Here is a 22,528-nt window from a genome sequence, read left to right as displayed (position 1 = left end):
GGGCAGATCCCCTGCCACCAAGCCCAAATGAAGACCTTCAGAACTGCATAGACCTTCATTGTGCACACCATTTTCATATTTTTTTTAAAAATCCTAGATGGGCATGTCATAAACCAAACAAGCATTTAAATTTTGTAAGCAAAAATAAATTAAAATGGTCAAGTCTTAGGCTTGGGACTCACCAATACTTGGCGAGTATGGCAAGTCCGCCAAACTCAGCAAGTCTAGTGAGACTCAAAAGCTGAGTCTCCTAGCCTCGGCGAGGGTGCCTCACCTTGGACTTGCGAAGCCTTGTCAAGTTTGGGTGAATACATACGAATATATTTGTTTGAATATTAATAGATATAAGTTAATATTTTATATAAATGTTTAATGATAAATACTAAAATGACAATAATATAGTTTAATTTGTATTTATTATTTAGAATCTAATTTATAAATAATAATTGTAAATGTTTAAGAATAAATAATATTATATATGTTGCTAATAATTTAATAATTATTAATACTGTACTATCAATTGCTATATACTATATAATTCTTTTTTTCAGGCTGCAAATATGAATATATTTATCATTTTAATATCTTTTTTGAATGGACATATCCAAATGTATCCAGTCCCCCATCCCCGAAAATTTCTGCCGTAGTGGCATATCATACCCATGGCCGATTCTGATTTGGCAACTTGGTTTAACAGTGATGGAAATTCTTTGTTTCCATTTTCAATATAAATGATTAGGATCACATTCTTATCGACTTTAAAGTAAGTACAATGCCATCCCTATGTAGTGCAGCTAATAGTTGATTTGTGAATCTCTTCAGGGAAGCAACTATCATAATTTTATTTGTTTTTTCCAGTTATTTTTATTTTTCATAAAGCATTTGTTACTTAAAAAGTCTGACAGTTGAAGGTCAGAAACATGCTCCAAGTTTCCTATGATCAATATAAAATTAAGTTTATCAACCTTAAGCAACTTTAAAACTGCAAAAGCAATCATATTGAATTATAGAAGGATCACAAACCCACACAACAAGCTTCCATGAAATGCTCAACAATGTTTGAAAAATTGCCAACTTTTTTGGAACTTGGTGATACGATGCTGCAGCAATTCACATTACATTGTATTCAGAATGTTGAGCAAAACTTTGAAAAATAGGAGTTAAATAAACATTTGAGAGCTTATTTATTTAGTGTAAAAACACTTTTAAGATATGAAAGTTGGACTTGAAGCATTCCTAAACTTCAAATGAATCTGGACCTCAGGAGAAGGCATAAGCAATTTATTCATGGATAGACTAGGAAACTCTTAGAAGGGAATTGTATTTGAGTTAAGTTCCAACAGATAATTAAGATTCAAAATTTCCTACATGAAAGGTTTTTACAGACATGTTCAATCTCGAAGCTTTCATGAAACATGAAAACAATCAACGTTAAGCAAATAAGAACAGTTTTCCTGTTTTCAGCATGCATTATAAACTTCTGTTTGGTTGAACATATACGTATCATTGACAAAATTTCATGTTTGACATATAGCTTTTTGTATCCTTAGCTTTAATTTAAATGCCGGAACACTGACTACAAGTTGTGATTTTTTTTTATAGAGATAAACTTCAGTTAAAGGCTGTCAATGATGGATCAGCTAGTTATGCTGCTTTGGAGAAGAAAGCAGAACTCTATTCAAAACTAGTGCAAGGTGAACTTCCAGATGAAGAAGACAAGGAGAAATACTGTGTGGATTTTCTCAGCAAGGGTGTTTCAGAGGACACGGAACGGTTGGAAGTGGAAAACAAAAATGAAGCCACTGAGAGTGGCAATAGAACCGATGATGCCATATCATTTTCATTTTCAGATGGACAACGTGCAGGCATTGGTTGGACCGGATATTCAGGAGTTGGTGAAGAGCATAAGAGATTAGTAAGGTGTGTCTTATTGAAGGACATTAAGTTATTTAATGTTTGTGTTGGAGGTTCTCTGTCTGAATTGTGGGTAGTAACATAATGGTTTTGTATTTTGTCCTTAAACATTAAACTGATGTTCATCATTACTTTGTTCCTTTGTAGGGAAGTAAATGAAGAGACTACTGAAGCCAGGGAAAAAGCTTCTATCTTAAAGCAACGGCGACAAATTCAAGCTGAAAAAAATCGTGAGAAATTGCGGCAGGCATTCCTTAGGAAGCAGATTGAAAAATTAAAAGCTGCCAAAACAGAAGAAAATACTCAATTACAAGATTCTTAGTGCAATCATACTATCATAGGTGGTGAAAACAACTGCGGAGTTTCTGAAACCCAAAGTATTTCGATGGAATTCATCACTGAGCTTATACTATGAATATCTATATATATGCACTATCTCTCTAATCGAGATGACCAAGCAAGATGGAAACAAAGATTATCAATGGGTCTGTTTGAGAGAGAGAATGTTGTACTTGATCATTGTAATACGCTACTTGAATGTTTTTATTTTCTTCTATTTTCTAAACCCAGAAAGTTTTCGGTTGATTATTCTGAATTTTAACTAAACCCAGTTTGCTCATCTTATATGTGAATACATAAATAAATGTTATGCCCTCTTAAGCTAGAGGCTCTAATAACATTACAGTTTTTGATAAAGTAAAGAGGGGTTACGGGCCCCCCACCCATTACAAAATGCCAAATGGCCGGTACAGGTATTAACTTATTAATCATATTTTTATTTCATTTTAGAGCATCAGCGATCATCACTCTCATACCAATTCTGATCCAGCGATCCATTTGTGGTACACATCCATACCTGAAATAGGTATTCTCCAAAAAGTTTAACGTGTTAGTATACATACAACATACACACAGTAGTCTTTATCTTGTAGAAAGCAATATATAAAATATCTTGAACTCAGAATCAATATGATATATTAATATAACGTAAGTGGTGGATGAGAGAACCTTCCCCATTACCATTCCCTACTTCTGTAAAAATCTCAAAACACATAATTAATTACAGTGAGCTAAAATTTGCACACTGTGGAGCCCCTATTTAATGAGCAATTATAATGGGCAGTCAGATTTGAGCATCTTTTAAGTGCTCATGTTGCAATGGTAAATGGAGGGCAATGGCTGTAAATAATATGTGGTGATGGCTGTAAATAATGTGTGGTGATATGTCTTATTCTCATTGGTTAGTGACTGTTGTGACGTTTTCACACATTGCCTCATCGCAAATAGGGACCTCCATTTTTTTTTCCTGCTTTCTAGGATAGATGTAGTGTCTTCTGCTATTAGCCTTTCATTCGAGGAAGTATGGCGTCTCAGGTTGGCAAGGGGCATGATGAGTTAAGATGCACAATCGAACATTTCATGTCATTGCCTTTGCCCTCCTAAATGTCCCATCAGGTTTTGGATGCTCTTGAAATGTTGATGGAGGCTACGTGTTTGAGGTCTCGCAGCAGAGTGAATCATCATTGAGTGTTGGCAAGTTAGGTCGATTGCCTTTGTATCACTTCCTTTGACCCTTGGAATCCCTGGCCTGCCTTTGGTCTCACTATCATTGCCTATGTGGAAGCCCAGTAAGTCATTGGTGCATTTCCATTACCTACCTTAAGGCCCATCTTGACTTTGGGCCACTTCCTTTGACCCCAAAGATATGCCATCTGCCTTGAGACATTTCCATCGGGGTCTCAAATCAGCGAACTTCCTTTGCTGGGTCAAAACCACGACCAGCCCAGAGTGTATTTCCATTGGTTTCTTGATACTCAATCTAGATGGATAATTGAGTTGCTGATTGTGGGTGATTGATTGACGTTTTTACAGCATGTTAGACTTGAGCCAGCAAGCTGGATAGGTTTGGAATAATTTCCTTTGGGGTCAGAACTCCAATCTCCCTCACTCCCTTTCCCCTTCGCCTTCCTACCTTTACCTCCACATCTTCCTACCTTCCTACCTCTTCACCTTCACCTTCCTACCTTTACCCCCTACCTTCCTAACTTTCTTCCCCTTCACCTATCCATCTTTCCTTCATACGCTTCCACTTCACCTTCTCCCATCCTCCATCTCCCTTTCCATTTCTACTTTCCTTCACCTCCTTCCATTCACCCTCACTTCCTTCCACCCATCCTCCTTCTTCCATCCTCTATCTTTCATCCCTTATCCCTCCATCTTCCTTCACCTTCCCTCCTTTATCATCTCCTAACCTTTCCTTTATCACCTCCTAACCTTGACATTTCCACTTCCCCTCACTTCCTTCCATTTCACCCCCATATCCTTTACCCTCCACCTTTTCTACCCTTCCATCTTTCCTTCACCACTTCCCACCATTCATCATCCCCTACCTTCCTACCTTCCAACCTTCCATCTCCTACTATTTCTTTACATCCTTTCTCCCTTCCCTTACCCTCCTACCTTTCTACCCTTCCAGCCTCTACCCACCTACCTTCCTATCCTCCATCTAGCTTTCCACGCCATCTCCTACCTTTACCTTCACTTTCTTACCTTCCACTGGCCATTATACCTCCCGCTCCACTTCACTCCGCAACATATCCTAACTCACTTCACTACCACTTATACCTCCCAACTTCTCTTCCTTAATCCTTTTCTCCCCTTCCTCATGTGGCACCTTTCCTTACCACATCAACATCTTTCTTCACTTCCCTCTCCCACTTCCTTTGCCTTGTTAAATCCACGACCTTCCCTTGGACCATTTCCTTTGACCTATCTAATCCCCGATCAATCACTTCCTATGCCTCCCAAAAAGCCCGATCACTTTTGTGATCCTCAACATCAACAATAAAAGCAAAGGACGTGAGTGATAATGCCAGCAAGGATAGAGGGGCCCACTCATAAGAGGAGATATTATAATTAAAAAATGAGATTGCTGGGACTCCAAAATCAGCAAAGAGTAAAAAGGGCTCGAACTTCCTTTGCCCAGTCACAAGCCCGATCAGCTCCAAGCCATTTATTTGACCCCTCATAAGCATAGATTGTCTTTGACCCCCCAAAAACACGAACTGTCATTGACCCTCTAAAATCCTGATCAAGCTGAGATCATTTCCTTTGCCTATGTAAAACCACGAACTTTTTGCATTGTCAATGCCACCTAAAAAGTCTGATCCTTTTTATGCCTTAGTCGATGACCGAGTGAAATTTCGAACCTTTCATGTTTATCATATCAGCGATGGAAGAGACATATTTGAAGCGCTTACAATTGAGAGAGGGGCCCCACTTGGGCATAGAAGTTGGTCGGCCTTTGCATATTAGTGAATTTGTAAAATCAAATTAAATTTAATCAAGTCGACTCCTTTATGAATGAGAACGTTTAAAAGTGCAAGATTAGGTCGGCTGAGTTGAGAATTATGAGTTCAAGAAGAGTAAACAGCATATAAAAAGGACAATAAGTCATTTGTTCCAAACATTGTTTAGGTCCCACTTGATTTGATGCAATGGGAATGGATTTGCAAATGAGTTGCAAATGAGGAGACGAATTTCATCAAAATAATGATTAGGCGAAATTGAGGAGCAGGTTTTGAACTAAATTTTATGGGCAGATTTCACTTCAATTGAGGCAAACTCTTGTAGCAGACCTGACCTGATTCTAATTTCCAGAATCAAACCTTCATCATATCAAGGTCAACCCTAATAAGCAGATTGAAGGCGACTTTAAAGAAAACCAGATCACAAGCAAATCATTTCAAAGTAAATCAACTGCAGATCAGGGACAAATTAGATCAGAAGTCTTACATTTTTTGACCTGTGTTTGCACTTTTAGTCCTAAAGTGATCATTTCTAGATTTTTGAAAGGCTTCAAGGAGTCAATTTCATGATTGAATATTGTAATTTATTATTTAGAAATTTATTTCTATTTTCCTCTTTTAAGGTTTGGTTGCACAAAATTGACATCAAGAGGAAAGATTAGCTCGTTGGAATACTGTTGTGACGTATTCATACATCGCCCCATTGCAAATGGGGACCCCTACCTTTTTGCTTTCTAGGGTTTGTTTTTCTAGGTCTTTTAGGGTTTTGTTTGTTAGCCTTTGCATGATGATTGCTGTCAGGGGGATCACTGGATAGCAGGCTATGCTTGAGCCAGGGTGAGTCCGCAAGGCCCCTGAATTAGGGTTTCTTTGAGAGTCTTCCTTAGGGCTTGATTTTGCTCTTGTTGCTAATTGTGTCTTGCTTGGTGAGTGAGTATCATCCTTGAAGGTCTGAGTTAGGTTGAGTTGGTGAGTGATGAAGTCTGGAATATCATCCTGATCTTCAAATGTCCTGAAATTTGGCTAAGTCTGGAATGTCCTGATCCTGAAATTTGACTGTCTGGAAAACTGAAGAATCCTCCAAAAACTAGATTTTGCAATATAACTCCTGGAGGTCCGAAACCACTCTCAAACATCCTGACAGTATATATGGAATATAACTTAAAGTATTATACTTAAATGTTATATTCCATAAAATGGTCTTGACAGAGAGACCAAAATGTCAAATTTAGCTTCTGACCCTTCAAAGCGAATTTTGCTCTTGACCCTTCCAGAGGGTCCAGAGCAAAATTCTCGATAAGACATTCTACTTTGACCAAAACCTAGAACTAACGCATTCCCAGGCTTGAATGAAGGTAAAAACACTTGTTTGAATGAGGAAATGTAAAAATGAAGTTAGGATTTGAGCCCAAGGATGATTTTCGCTCCTGACCCTTCCAAAGGGTCTAGAGCGAAAATCCTCCTAGACCTCATTTCTTTCCTTATTTGGCCAAATTTTGATGTCCAAGGTATGTTGAAAGAGAGAATGGGCATATTGAAACCCTTAAGGACGTTTGAAAGAGTTGAGGAATGAGTGTTTTAGCCAAGGAAGAAAATTTTGCTCCCGACCCTTCCAAAGGGTCCAGAGCGAAATTCCTTACAAGCCTATATTTTTTTACCTTGCTTGAGCTTAAAACCTTGTTCCTAGGATGAAGAGAGATAAGATTTTACCTTGCAATGAAGATTGGGTTTGAAAGAATGATGATTTTGGTCTAAAAAGTGAATTTCGCTCCTGACCCTTCCAAAGGGTTCAGAGCGAAATTCCTAAAAACCTTTATTTTCTTAGCAAAATCAAGTCAAACTTGGGTTTCTATAACTTGGATGTGAGAGGAGAAGTGTTTTCTTGCCTTTTAAGGTGGATTCAAGTTGAAATGATGGAGGAGTGAGCCTAAAACAAGATTTTCGCTCCTGACCCTTCCAAAGGGTCCAGAGCGAAAATCCTAAAAGCCATCATTTTCTCCAAAATTTGTGCCAAGCCATGCCTAGACTAAGGTGAGGGAAGCCCTTGAGATTGCCCTTGAATTGATTGTTGTCTCCAAAAATGATGATTTTGGGCTAGAGGAAGAAATTCGCTCCTGACCCTTCCAAAGGGTCCAGAGCGAAATCCTCCAAGACTCTCTTTTATCTCAAGTTTATGCCAAGTCAAGTGTGGATCGGAGTAAGTTGAGATTGGAGATGTCCTCAGGAATGACTTTGAGTTGCTAGTAATCAATGAATTGGAAGAAATTAAGCAAAAACAAGAATTTCGCTCTTGACCCTTCCAAAGGGTCTAGAGCGAAATTCTTCAAATCCATCATTTTCTCCTTGGATCAAATCAAACTTTTGGTTTTTATGGCGTGGATGGGAGTGAGAAGGTGTGTCCTTGCCTTTTGAAGTTGATTGAGGTTGAAAGAACGAAGAAATGAGCTCAAACAAGAAATTCGCTCCTGACCCTTCCAAAGGGTCCAGAGCAAATTTTCTCAAAACCTCTCTTTGCTATTAGCTTTGTGCTAGATCAAGTGTGGGCTAAGGTAAAATCAAGAAGGATATGTCCCTAAGAGTGACTTCAAGTTGCTAGAAATCATTGAAGTTGAAGAAATGAGCTCAAAATGAGAATTTCGCTCCTGACCCTTCCAAAGGGTCCAGAGCGAATTTTCTCAAAACCACCTTTTTTCCCAATTTTGTGCCAAGCCTAGTGCTGACTAAGGTGAGTTTTGATGGGAGAGGTCCTTAGAAATAACTTTGACTTCTCAATGATTATCAAATGTGAAGGAATTGAGCCTAAAAAGTGATTAACCATCTTTTCTTCCAAGATTTGAGCAAATTCAAACCTAGACAAGGGTGAGAGAAGTCATTTGGACTGCCTTAGAGTGGATTTTATTCACCAAGAATGCAAATTTTGAAGCCAAAATGAGAATTTCGCTACTGACCCTTCCAAAGGGTCCAGAGCAAAATTCCTAGGATCACCCTTTTTTCCTTGCAAATCAAGTCAAGTTTTTGGTTTTTATGGCCTAGATAGGAGTGAGGAGATGTGTCCTTGATCTTGGAGGTGGATTGGAGTTGAAAAGATGAGGAAATAAGCCTAAAATAAGATTTTCGCTCCTGACCCTTCCAAAGGGTCCAGAGTGAAAATCCTAAAAACCATCTTATCCTCCAAAATTTGTGCTAAGTCAGGCCTAGACTAGGGTGAGAAAAGCTATTTAAAATGCTTTGGAAAGGTGTTTGACCTTCAAAAGTGTGAATTTTGAGCTAAAAGGTGAATTTCGCTCCTCCTTGTGTCAAGTCAAGACTAGGAGTCCTAAGGCGTAGTTGAGGTTGAAATGATGTTACTTTGCCATGCAAGATGAATTGAAGTGAAGAAAATGAAGAGTTGTGACCTAAAAGGTGAATTTCGCTCCTGACCCTTCTAGAGGGTCCAGAGCAAAATTCCCAATTTCACTCAAATTGCTCATGATAGAGGTCAAGGCGTGGATCCTTGGGCTCTGGAGGAAGGAAAACTAGTGTGTGCTCGCCTTGGAAGGTATTTTGGAGAGGAAACATGATAGATTTTGTCCTAAAAAGTGAATTTCGCTCTTGACCCTTCCAAAGGGTCCAAAGTGAAATTCTTAAAAACCTCTCTTTTGCCCCAAATTTGCATCAATACTGGTGTTGGTTGAGAATGAGGACGTCCTTGGGCATGTATCTAAGCAAGTACGGTTGCAAAGTGAGAATAATTTGAGCCAGGAATGCTAATTTCGCTCCTCACCCTTCTAGAGGGTCCAGGGCGAAATTCTTATAGAGCCTGTCCCTGGAATGAATCTTGAACAAATTTCATTTTGATGTCTTCTTGTTGATGATTTAAGGTGTAAAATACTATGTTGAAATGAATTTATTATGTGTCCTTAATCATCTTTTGGTTTGTCTTGCAGTTGAAAGAAGACCAGGCCAAGACAAGGACGACCTTCTCCAGTCCAGCATCATTAGGGACGACCTTCTCCAGTCCAACATCATTAGGGACGACCTTCTCCAGTCCAGCATCATTAGGGATGACCTTCTCCAGTCTAGCATCATCAAGGACGACCTCCTCCAGTCCAGCATTCCAAGGAAAGGTATACCATCCATCTTGCACATTGAAGACAAAGGAGGTTAAAGCAAGGGTTCGTTGAAGAGGCAGATAGTTTCAGAAGAGTTAATTAAAGTTAGCTTCTTAGCATCATCAAATTGAATATCTACCAAGTTGCAAATGTGAGACAAGGTGGCATCCTAGTCATCACTCCTCCAGTCGGATTGGTCCACCTCAGCGTGTCCAGATTCAATGTACCTGACTCATCAAAGATGGCACAAACTTCGATGTACCTACCCCGATTATCCATTGGTCGAATATTCCAGAGAAGACATGTGTCCAAATAATGCAATTATTTCATTGGCCAGAATTGAGTTTGTTGTAACAAACCCTAATTAGGGTTTTCATTGTAAAATCTCGGCCATTGATCTCAAGTTGATCTAAGCCATTGAATTGTATCGAGGGCACTATATAAGTCTTGGCTCCTCATTTGTAAAGGCTAATAGTTAGTCAATGGTTAGCTAATAGACAATAATTGGTCAATAGTTGATAGTCGGTGAATAGGTAGTAGAATAGCAGATAGAATAGCAATTAGAGTAGACTAGGAAGAGAAGACAAGACATTGTTGCCTTAATTGTAAAGACTTCTTTTTCATTGAAGATATGGTGAAATATGTCGTTTCGTTGCAATATGCATGGTCTCTTGTTGAATCTTCATTTTAGATGATAGATAATTAAATTGAATGAAAGAAGTCGTTGAATGCACCTATGTGGAATCCGTCTAATCCATACTACTAGCCTCTTACTGATTGTAAGTGCGCCCTGTGTGGTCAACTGACATAAAATGAGCTTAATCTCAAGTTGTTACACGTCTATTGTTCATGCATTAACTTGAATGATGATTAGTATCCGATGGTGTCTGATTTGAATATATTTGAAGCATCCCCCAGAAGATCGCACTGAGTTGGTGTTGAATTGTTCAACTTGATGGTGAGACCCAGCCCAGTAGGACTCCACCTAGTCGTTCATCCATCTTCTCGCATTCTAGGTAGTAGAGTAGACTTCCTGAACCCTGCATCTTTTATCATTTGTTTGTCTTCCAGTTAGTTAATAGGACCTGTGATTCCAGCAAATCAGACGTTTAGGTCGTCAAGTGTAAGTCCCCTTGTGATTCCAGCAAAATCACATCATACCACAGAGAGCTTATCCACACGTAGAGATCCTACATAACAGAACCTTGGAGTTACTCCGACTGATCCTTTAGCGAGATCTTCAACAGTCAGGAACTTTGTTCAAGAGAGGATAAGATACTTCGGTATTTTATTTTGTGTTCGCATGTGCATAAAAAACACATCAACAAATACTCGTAACATTATGATTCATGCTTCAACATGACAAGAAGATGATCAATATTGCAAGAAGCTTTGCTAGTACAAAGGAGTAATCAAGAAAGGGAAAGAAGATCAAAGGCAATCAAGATGAAGGAGTTTTCACACAAGATAGAAGACAATGCGATTCGATCAAGCTTGGAAATGTTGAGTATCAAGAGATATGCCTCCATTGCAAACTCTTCCTTGTGATGAATTACAAGATCAAGCAAATTGAGGTGGCGACCAAGTCTTATCCGATCATATTATTCCAAGTCAAGGCGTCCAAATTTGATGCACCTAGCTCATCCATCAAGGAGACAATTTCAACTTGTGGGCATAAACTTCGATGTACCTACCATCGTCATTCATTGGTTGAAAATTCAAAAGACGTGTCCATGATATTGTAGATTTATCATTGGTCAAACATTAAATGCTTTGCAATGGGTGTAATAAACCCTAATTAGGGTTTCCATCTTTTGATCTTGGCCATTAATTATGAATCAATCCTAGCCACTCATTGTAACAAGAGCACTATATAAGACTCCACTCTTTCATTTGTAAAGGTTAATAATTTAATAGTTATTAGTTTAGCAATAGCAAGTAGCTAGAGTAGAGTAGGAGGAGAAGACAAAAATTGTTGCCAAATTTGTAAATAAACATCCCTTTAATTGAAGATATGGTGTAATGTGTTGTTTCTTCTACAATTGTATGGTTTCTTGTTGGTTCTTCATGTTAGATGTTGATAATTAGAAGAATGAAGAAACTTTGTGTATGATCACTGGTGGAATTCATATATCCATACTACTAGCATTTTGCTGATTGTAAAGTGTCATGTGTAGTCAATTGGAATCCTTAAATAAGCTTAACTTCAATTGCTATTCACACTTTAATATGCATTGCCTTGATGGTATCCTTGTTGTTAATAGTGATTTGAACATCTTATGCTTAACTAATTGCACTAGCTTTGTGGAGATGTTGCTCACATGTCAAAGCTTAGCTTAGTTGGAGTTTCACCAAAGATTGTCCATCGCTCTGATATTCTAGGAATAGATTAGATTCTCTAAACCCTTCCTCTTTTATCTTTTTTCAATCCATGTCAATTAAAGAGAAAGCATCACCAGATTGCAATATTGGATGGTTAAGTTCTAGTAGCACTCAAACAGTTCAAGCACATTCAAAGTTCAACATAAGTCCACCTTGTGATTCCAGCAATATCACATCAAACAACTGAGTCTATCCAAGAGCACACCAAGCGCTGACATTCAAAACCTTGTAGTCTTCCAATTACCTTGGAGTCTTCCAATTGATCATGAAGTTTAGCATTTGGGAGGATTTTGTTCAAGAGAAGATAGAATACTTTGTATTTTATTCTCTGTTGCATGAAATCATAAACACTCATCAACAGTGACCAAATTGTGGATGTCCACATTTGCCTCCATTGCGGGTAACGAATAAAGGTGTGCCATGCATGTCCTTGGTGGTAAGTCTGGTGGGCTTGCTATGACTGTATCGAGTTCTAACTGCAAGGGTTGTATCATCACTTTGAACCTATGCGGGAGCTTGCAGGAGCGGTGAGGTGGGAGCTTGCAGTAGGCAGGTCTTTGGGGTCTGAGGAGAGCAGGCAGTTTGAAGCAGACAGCCCAGATAGATCACGGATTGCTCATAGACACGGGGATAGTGAGGCGGTGAGGGCCCCAGGGTTTCCAGACAAGCGCAGCAGAAATTAGAAGAGTTTAAATTTTTTTGTGGGTTTAGTATCACAAACAGAGGTTTCGAGAGTGGGGGCCTCGAAGGGCCACAGGTTAGTGGGTTTGAATCTTCTGTCTGCTCTTGTGCCCTTTTATAATTAATAGTGGGAGTTGTTTCAGACCCACCCCTTATTCCAATGGTAAAGCATTCTTCTCGTCAATCCTATCGCATTTCTAGTCCAAACAGGCAGATCAAAGCCTATGTTAATATGGAAAAATGCATTCCACTCATAACTTTAAACAAGGCAGCCAATATTCTGAGAAACAAAGAAAGCACATATAAAGGCACAGTGGAATAGATCAGAGATTTAGAAACGAAACTACTGCAGTCTCTAAAATAGAAACGCACTCCAACCAAAATAGCAGACTCAGAGGAAAGCTTGACATTTGTGAATGCCAAACAGTATAAGAGGATTTTGAAACATAAGCAAGTGAAGATAACAAGAAAAGTAAAACAGTTTGGAGGCAAAATTTTTTGTCGCCATTCTCCCAAAACCCTGCAGAAACAAGATCACACTAAAGAAAAAGCCGCTGCCTCCGCATAATCCTTCGATGGATGGGCACAAAATTCATTTGGGTTCTAAACTGCAACAGGAAGTATAAACATAGCAACAAATGGTTAGGAATTACAATAAAAGTAACACAAAGAGGGAAACTAATATGAATACCAATTCAGACCTTTACGGTGCCACATCAACACCTTTAATGTGATCATCTGATCTATATGTAAATGAGTTACTGGGATTGAAAAGGAGGCTAATAAGCTTAGAGATGGCAGAGCAGTCAAAAGACAACAAACTTCAAGGTATAATACAAACCAACATGAAACTAGTTCAAGAAAATAAGTTACTTAAAAGTCAGGTAACTGAACTACAAAGCATCATGGAGCTAGGTCAGCAGGAGATCTTAGCCCTAAAGCATGATCTAAACCAAATTAAGAACGAGAAGATAAACCAAATAGTGGAGGGAAGGATCATTCCAAATATCAAAGAGTTTCAATCAACTATAGCAAATGTAGAGGTTAAAGAAACAAAGCTAAGGGAGAAATTAGAAGAGGCCAAGTCCTGGTCTCAAATCGTAAAAGAGGCAATGGAGATACAAAAAGATCTTAAAGAAACAAATCAAGTTGTAAATGTGGGAAGAAAAGGATCGACATGACACAGTAGCAAACATCATAATCAAAGGTTTAAAGGAGTATGGAGAAGAAGAAAATACCAATAGACTCGTAAGAAACTTCCTGCTAGACAAGCTACAATGGGCAGGGCACATCGTTCAAGCAAACAGAATGGGACAATTGACAAGAGGAGAGGGAAGTAGAAATGTAAGAGTAATCTCGAGAAGTATAAAAGTTAAAATTCAGATTTTGAGAAACAAAATGTTCCTCAAAGGTACCCAACTATATGTAGATGAGGATCTAACTCATGCACAGTTAGAAGAGAGAAAAAAGGAATGGGCAAAGTTTATAACAACAAGGAATGAAGGGAAGGAGGCATGACTATATAAGGGAAAAGCCCAAATAAATCATAGCATGATTCATAATAAATAGGAAAGCGGGGCTCCCAGAAATGGTAAGCTGGAAATGTAGGGGTTATCCATGGAGGAGGGGTCCTGGTTTAGGGCCCATTGTAGAGGGAAAAGGCATCATTATTCTTGTTGAGACTCATGAACACAAGGGATGCAATTATCAACTTAAACTGATTCTTAAACCACTAGATGCAAATGAATAAAAACAAAGTGCATAAACTAAATGCAAACAAAGCACAAAATCATAACACCAAAATTTTTATGTGGAAGTTTGGAAAGGGGAAAACTGCAGTGGGATTGAGACCCACAATATTATAATACTGTGATCAGGCTCGTATAATAATATTACAAGAGGGGAATGCACATGCATTCAGACACACTGACTAGAGCTCACTGCTTAATTACACAAGAGGGCTACAATCCTGAAAGACTCACTGTCCTACAAATGATAACAAGAATGTCTGAACTGATGAGTAGCATCCACTAATGCCAAAATGCAGTTCCGGTTAAGCAAAGTGACTATCTTCCATTGTTCTGACAACCTGCTTTGTTCTGCTCCTCTGTCATACATCGGAGCACTAAATCAAAGATAATGCACGTGAAATTGCGCACCAACGCTCACACAATATTCACACACTCACATCTATCACCACAATGCTCATACAAATCGGTCTTATATATCCGCACCATTTGATTAGGTCACAAATATGTCGACTTCAAAATATTTGCAAAACATGAAACGTATAACAATAAGTCGACTCAATCCGATTGCAAATCCATACACAGACCTAAACAAATTGATTAAATGCTTCACAAAAGTCAGCTCAACCACCTCGAACTCAAAACCAATCACCAAAATCATCCCAAAGATTCCGCATAACACGCTACACCAAAATAATCTCGTTCTTCTTGAAACACCAGATACCGGATCTTCAATCTTGCACGAGAATCAATATCGGAGGCTAGGAGTGTGAAATAGGTTGTCTCGAACATCCAATCACCTAACTCTTCCACCGCAACCAAAACTATGCAACCAAAATTGAGTTTTGCTTAATGTACCCATACTCTGTATTCCACCTTCTAGACTTAAGCAAAATGGATATAAATCTTCCGGTAGAACAATTTTGCATATACCGGATGTGATTTTTGATCAGAGTTGCCATCAATGACAACCCCGAAACATTCCTTAAGCACTTAACTCAACTGGTACAGTGTCTCTTGCCAACAAGAGGTGCTTGAAAAACAAATCCAAGATAGGGAAGACATGGGCAACCACACCAAAGACTAAAAGGTTAATAAATAGTAGTAGTCTTATGACATTGATCCACAATGTTCTTTTGGCATGCAAGAGAGTTAAAGCCAAAAGAGGTATCAAGAACACTTTTCAAGCTAATCCTTGGTTCGATGAAGAGTGCAAGACCGCAAAAAGAAAGCTTAAAACATTAGGAAAGGAAAAAGAGTACAAAAAAGTCTATGCAAATCTTGTTAGACCCAAAAAAGAAGAATACATGAAAATGAGAAGGAAGGAGCTAATCTCTTTGACTAAACATAATCCTCAAAGTTTTTGGAAAGAATTGCAACAAGCAAAGGTAAAAATTGAAAACAACATATCAAGTGCCCAATGACTTAGTTATGCCAAGGAATGATATGAAAGAGGGCGAAACATAGAACCTCCTCTGATTATTAAATCTAAGACCAAACTTTTCTCTACTAAGGACATAAAGATGGGAATCAAAAGGCCAGCTGGCGGCAAAGCTTAGGACATAGATGGTCTTTAGGTTGAATTCTTGAAGTGGGGTACAAAAGCTCTCGCTCCACACATTAAAACTATATTTAATCAAGTAATTCAGCATGTATTTTCAACAAATTGGACAACTAGCATTGTCATCCCACTCCTCAAATGTGGTGATGTCAACAACCCAACAAATTATCGTACAATAATGATCAACCCTCTATTTAGGAAGCTCTTTGGAAGTATGGTAGAACATAGGATCAGTCTTTGGACTGAAAAATAAAAGAAAAGGGCAAAAGGTGAAGCTGGTTTCAGACCAAAGCATTCTACCATTAACCATTGCATCACACTCATACATTTAATCGAGAAGGTTTGGAAAAAACAGGGTGAAGAGTTTTTTTGTTGTTTTGTGGATTTTAAAAAAGCTTTTGACATGGTTTCTAGAAGTAAATTATGACAAAGAATGGAAGAATTGGGAGTTCTCGATCATTATAGGGTAGCAGTACACGGATTATATGAGCAGGTTCAGGCCAAAATCAAAACTAAAGATGGGCTTTCAGAAAGTTTCAGGAGTGACATTGGAGTCAAATAAGGGTGTCCACTATCCCCCACACTGTTTGGGCTCTATATTGACAAAATTGGAGGATTGGATAGCAAAATCATGTGGTGAGGGTGTGATTTTGGCTACTTATGTAATAAAGTTAATGTTATATGCTGACGACTTTGCTCTTCTAACTAAACGGTTGAGGGTCTTCAAGATCATCTAAGAGCTCTAGAATCCTTTTGTCATGAGGTGGGAATGCAAGTGAACATTGGAAAAAACCATTATACAAGGGGGATGGAAAGCATTATACATGCTTCAAAACAAATGCAGGACAATCGAGCTATCAGATTGGAAAACTAGGAAAACATTATTTGGGTTACTTGTTATTTCGATGGTTCTCTATGGATGCGAGGTTTGGGGCACCAACACCTCAATATCAAGATGTAGGCAAATAGAAAGATCACAAAGATAACGTATTACAAGCAATTTCAAAATTAAAACCATGGTTCCTTACAAGATCATCTTAGCATAAGTAAGCGCCTTCTCGGTTGAAGCTACTGCAATGATTAGGTTGCTAGGCTATTTGAAGAGAAGAGAGAAAATGGAAGATCATCTCTGACCTAAAATTGTGATAGAGGAAAAGTTAAATAGGAGAAACAACACTTGTATGAAACAAAATATCAAGTGGTTAAGTAGATGGAGAATTAATTTACATGAATGTCTAAATGGGAACATTGAAATTAAGAAATATGTGAGAAAGTAAAGGTGGTATTGTGGTCAAAGCAAATTGGAAGAAAAAGAGAATACTACATCAATCATTTAAATATTACATGTGAACATCAACAAAAACATTACATAGAGGCAAATATAAAATGGAAAGCAAAAATGCTAATTGCCTTATTAAGAACTAGCTCACCTCATCTTCTGTGTGAAACAGGGAGGTGAAAAACACCCAAAGAGGAATGGGCTGAAAAGGTTTGTCTTCTTTGTACGTTTGGATTAATGGAAACATAATGGCATTACATCATGGATTGCACAACTTTTGATGACATTCGATGCAAATATATGAATATTCTAAAAGTTGAGTCTCTAGATGCATTGTTTGAAGAATAACAAATTGTTCAGACAACTAAGTACTTGGTCAAAATCCATGAGAGAAGAAATCTGATCAACAAGGACTGCTTCCTGGGTTGGTCGATTGACTGGTTCTTTAAAGATCATTGTGTTGTCTTAATTTTTGGTCCCATAGACTGCCTGGTCTCATGGATGTCATTAAAAATATTCATTCATTCATGCCATTGATTGCCATTTAAGGAAAAATTGCTAAAGGTAGTTGCTTGCATGTTTTGGCTACATTGTTTTGCTCCTAGCCCTTGTTTGTGTGCTAATCAATAATGAGTTGTCAGATTTGGTTTCACATAATGAAATGTCATAGATCCAAATGATGAGTGTGTAGCTTGAGTGGACAAGTGTACTAACACTTCTTTATTACATAGGTCAAGGCATGAACACACAAAGTTTCCTATGGAGGTCCTTGGTTAGATTAGTATGTATTCACAATGTTTTATTTAATGCCATGATAATAGTTGCTTGTTCTATTTAAGCAAGCAAGGACATCTTTCTTATGTCTTATCACAAGGATAATTGGATTGTATTTTTTTTATTAGGATGTTTTATATTTAGCTGTAAATGATGTAGCAAGCCAAGATTGAAACTACAGAGTTAAGCATGCTTATCAAATAACACTAGGATGGGTGGCCCCATGAGAAGTCTTGATGCTTCATTCTTGTGAGCATCATCTAGATGAAATAAGTGTTAAGTGGATCATTCATACTCATGAGAGATGAGTTCATGTAAACCATCACTCATGAAATATAGGTCAATGAGTTTGAGTGCAATTGAATCCTAGGAAACATTAAAATTTGATTCATTTCAAAAAATATCCTATATGTTTATTTTACTCGATTTTGCCCCTAATAATTGATTTTGGTTCAATTAGAGAACTATTGGATCTTGCTAATATTTAATAGATTGGATGGTGAGCGTATTAAATAGGTAATTCACATTGAGTAATACTTGGTCTATATGTGGTGGTCTTATTGGTCTATTGGGATGAATACATAAGCATACTATTGGGCTTGTTGGGGATTCTCTCTCTCTCTCTCTCTCTCTCTCTCTCTCTCTCTCACACACACACACACACACACACACACACACACACACACACACACACTATATATATATATATATATATATATATATATATAGTAGACACTTAAAAATGTCTCATGAATTATTTAATTAATCTAATTTTATTCTTCTAAATTAATTCAATCATCACAATTCATCATAATTAATTATTCTATTTCTATCTTAATCATTTAATCATTCAATCATGCAACCTTCCTTCCTTTAAAATTAATTAAATAATTTATTATTTAATTAATTATGATTTATTTAGATTTTAATTATATAATTTTTTTTATTTAATTAAATTCGATTTCTATTTTCTTCTAATTAAATAATTTCTTTCAATTATTTAATTAGTTAACTATGTCTTCCAAATTAAATAAATTTATCAAATTTATTTATATTAATTTTTCTCTTAGTTCAAAAATTCAGAATTCTCAAATTCTAATTTCCAACTGATTTTATTTCATGTGCACGATTTTGGATATTTTCGAAAATCAATTTTAAATCCAAATTTAATTTAAATGCATTTCATGCTAATTCCTACAACAAGTGCTAACTTCTAACTAATACTCACCCCTGAGTTCCACTGTCATTCACCTTTTTTGACTAATTAATTAATTTAGTTAACTTCCTCAATTACCTTTCTAACTCTCAATCATTTTTTTGAACAAGTTCATCCATTCGACCCACTTCAGTTTAATTTTCAATCAATTTTCTTTTAATTAATCTTAACCATCGATTTATTTAGTCTGCATATCAATCTTAACCATTCAATTTTCCTTCCAGTTTTTATAAATTCAACACCATTCTCCTATTTTCATCAATCACAATTTTCAAATTCTTGTTGCCTTAATGCAAGTTAGCAATGCGAATCTACAAGCCAACATTCCGCAAGAAAGAGAAGGACAATGGAAGCGATGTGCATTGACATGATAGAGAGCTTTAATTAATTTATTGTATCTTGATTATTTTGAATTGCACACTTTCATTGAAATTATGGAATTTAGTTGATTAGATAGGGTTTTGTGATATCCCTATATTCTAATTAGCTTGATTTGATAATTTTTTTCTTAAAACATCTGGTGAACCTGACATAAACAATTTTCTAATTTCTACATTTCGTGTGTGTTTGTAGGTTATAGGTACAAAATTCTGCATTCGTATCTAGATTTCCGCATTCGCCTTAATAATTTTGCATCCACCATAACAATTTCTCATTTGCAAAAAAAAAAAAAAATGTTGGTCATTTTTAGTAGGCTTCCATTTTTAGAAGGTTTCTAAATTTGACAAATTTTCATTTTTAGCAAGTTGTTTTTAGCAGGTTTCTATTTTTAGAAAGTTCCTATATATATTTTTTAAAACTTCCTGATGTTGTAGTTTTAATTTCTATTACTAATGTTTCATTTTCGGCATGTGGCGAGCAAAGTTTGGAAGAGAAAAACACATGAGCAGTCCAAGACTTAATCTGAAACTACTAACACTTTTGGTCTTTAGGGGTGATTAGAATTGTCTATGACTTCTAGATAGATAACACTTTGTTTGGTGCATATAATAAATCATTGTTTTCTGTGTTTGGGAGTGCTACGCTCATTTATGTTTAACCCTTAGTAGACCTGCCTTCCGAGAAGCCCTTAAGGCCAAGTGTGAGGGAACGACCCAAGTGGTAACAAGCTAAAGCCAAGCTTCTTTCGATCCACTATAAAAAAAATGTGTTTGTGAGGAAACTCACAAGCAATAGGTGCGGTTGCGTCATACCGATGTATGCCTCCCTCAATATCTGTGTGATGTGAAATCTAGACAATGATGTGTAAAAACCCACAAGGGCTTGGAGACTTCTTAATTGAGAAAAATGTTGCATGTATGGCCACCTGAACGGATGCCCTTACTACAAACCAATTATTTTAGTAGCCAAAAACCTTCTATTTGTTGGTGCAGGAGGTTGAACCTTTGAAACCATCCCACACTCTCGCAGTTCAAAGTAGAGATAGAATATTCCTCTAGATCTTTGGGTCTTTGGGAATTCGAAGTTTGGTATGCTCGAGAAGTGAGTGTCGTGGTGGGGGATCCAGTGCTACCAAACTTCTAAGCTATCTGCTTTGAATAAGTGCAGCTCAGATTTCTTCACAGTGGAAACCCAACAGATATTGTCCTGGCCAACCTAGGATTTGTGCTTGTCTGTGCATGTTATTTCAACCATATTTTTTTCTGAGTGTCCAAAATCTTACATTTCACTAAAACATAGAAAAATTGAAACCATAAGAGAAAACTGAAATTGCCCAAAAACTGAAATCAAAACAGAAAAATCAAAATTTTGCATTTGCACTGCTAATGTTTCAAATTCGTTTAGATATCGTTTTGAATGTCTTATTAGGGTTTCACATTGGTTATGTTAGAATTTCGTGTTCGTCAGTCTACCTATTTCGTATTTGTCTAGAATAACATTTGATCCTCAATTAAAAAATCATTAGGTTATACTATCTCCCATCCTTTTGCAATCCAAAGTCTGTTTAGAGTCTTTAGGTTCCCATAGGTTTCATATCCTTAGTAGTCATCATTTTGTATCTACATTTTCTCAAAATCAGGTTCAAACACTTGTCCATGGAGTCACTAAGAATATAGAGGGCTATTATCATCAATCGATCATTGTGCCCTTACTCATAAGTCTAGTATAGGGTACCCTCAATCATAATCTCAATTAGGTTAAAACAATCTTCAATACTCTTTGTGTAGTGTCACCAACCTTGTCTTTGGTTTTACCCTCATTAGCATATGCATATTCATCCTAGAAGTCATACTCAATTCATTTAGAAGAGTCTTGCAAGATGCGCCAAGATGGTGTTACCTAGTGAAGGTATCTTCCTATTTTGCAACCTGATCTAGCACCCAATGACGATTAGGAAGACATCAGCTTAGGCTTTAATAATATTGCTTGGAGGTTGAAAAAGAGCACACCCCAGTACATAAGAATCGCTTTATTTTAGATGACAAAATAATATAAGTCTATCGCATTGAGGCCGAAGCTAAGAGAGAAATCCTTCAACAGAGATTCAGAAGACTTAGGTTTCAACAAGAACCTCCTTGTCCCAATACTCAGTAGAGTGTCTAGTCAGTTTGCATACTTAATTTGTCATCAATATTAGGTTCTTGCATTCAAGTACTTAGAGTGTCATAACCCATCGCAAATTCTACATAGCATCCTTGAATTGTATTAGGAGTCCTTATGCTCGTCACTCGATCATAAAGAGATAGGAGTCAAATGGATCCAAACATTGATCCTACATTCAATCCTACCAACATTATAAACTTATTGGCTTACACACATGGACAACCCCGAAGTAGTGCAACATTGCCAAAAAATATGAATAACATGCCCTCACTAGATGAACTTCAACACAATTTGACAATTGAAGAGCTTGAGGTGGCACAACAAGACGCCCATGTCCTTACAATCCTCAATGCTCTCCCCAATCATGACAGAGAAAGATATCTCTCCTTACTGATACAAAAGGAAGCTAAACTGCCACCTAACTTTGATGTCATAATGATATTTACCCCTAGGGATTACGTTAAACCAAAACATGAATCAAGCATCAAGCTCATCCCAAACACACATTGTGTCCTCTAGTTCTACCTAGAGAATGAATTAAAATACACAGGCAACGTTGACACAAGCCACTATGACTTCAACCAAGAGATCACATTCTGGCATGACATCTTGAAGTCCAAACATTACATGACAAACACATGCCGATATTTCTTCACAAACAACAACCAATGTATCAAACACTTCAGCTCAGAGCTTGGTTCGTGTTTCTTACATTTAAACTCCTACAACCACCACACAACCTCCGGTGCCAATATCTGTGGGATCAACTTATAGCAATCAAAACTTGAATCAAGGTCCCACTAATCCATTCAGATCAACTCAACCTAATGTCAACACACACTTTGCTTACATTCTTGCGTCGAGTGGGACCAATAATTCACAACTCTATAATCATTCAATGTTCCAACAACCCCCAACGTATACAAACACACATCCATTCATTGGAAACGCCTATACATATAACGTGCCTTTGACCCAAGCAAACATTCTTCCTCAAAAAGTTCAAAACTTGCAAAAAAAATGACTAATC

The 22,528-nt window shown here is 37.3% G+C and overlaps 1 protein-coding gene across 1 annotated transcript in view; it reads left to right on the top strand.

Moving 5' to 3' along the window:
* Window positions 1-2,533, top strand: part of LOC131073513 (uncharacterized protein At4g18257) — a 30,726-nt gene extending 28,193 nt beyond the window's left edge. The window contains exons 2-3 of the mRNA XM_058009953.2: window positions 1,603-1,920; window positions 2,062-2,533. Of these exons, the coding sequence (XP_057865936.2) occupies window positions 1,603-1,920; window positions 2,062-2,236 (493 nt within the window). The 3' untranslated portion in view covers window positions 2,237-2,533. The remainder of the gene's footprint in view (window positions 1-1,602; window positions 1,921-2,061) is intronic.
* The last annotated feature ends 19,995 nt before the right edge of the window (window positions 2,534-22,528 follow it).

This window comes from Cryptomeria japonica, chromosome 1 (assembly GCF_030272615.1).
Source record: "Cryptomeria japonica chromosome 1, Sugi_1.0, whole genome shotgun sequence".
NCBI lineage: Eukaryota > Viridiplantae > Streptophyta > Pinopsida > Cupressales > Cupressaceae > Cryptomeria > Cryptomeria japonica.
This window is presented reverse-complemented; position numbering and strand designations above follow the sequence as displayed.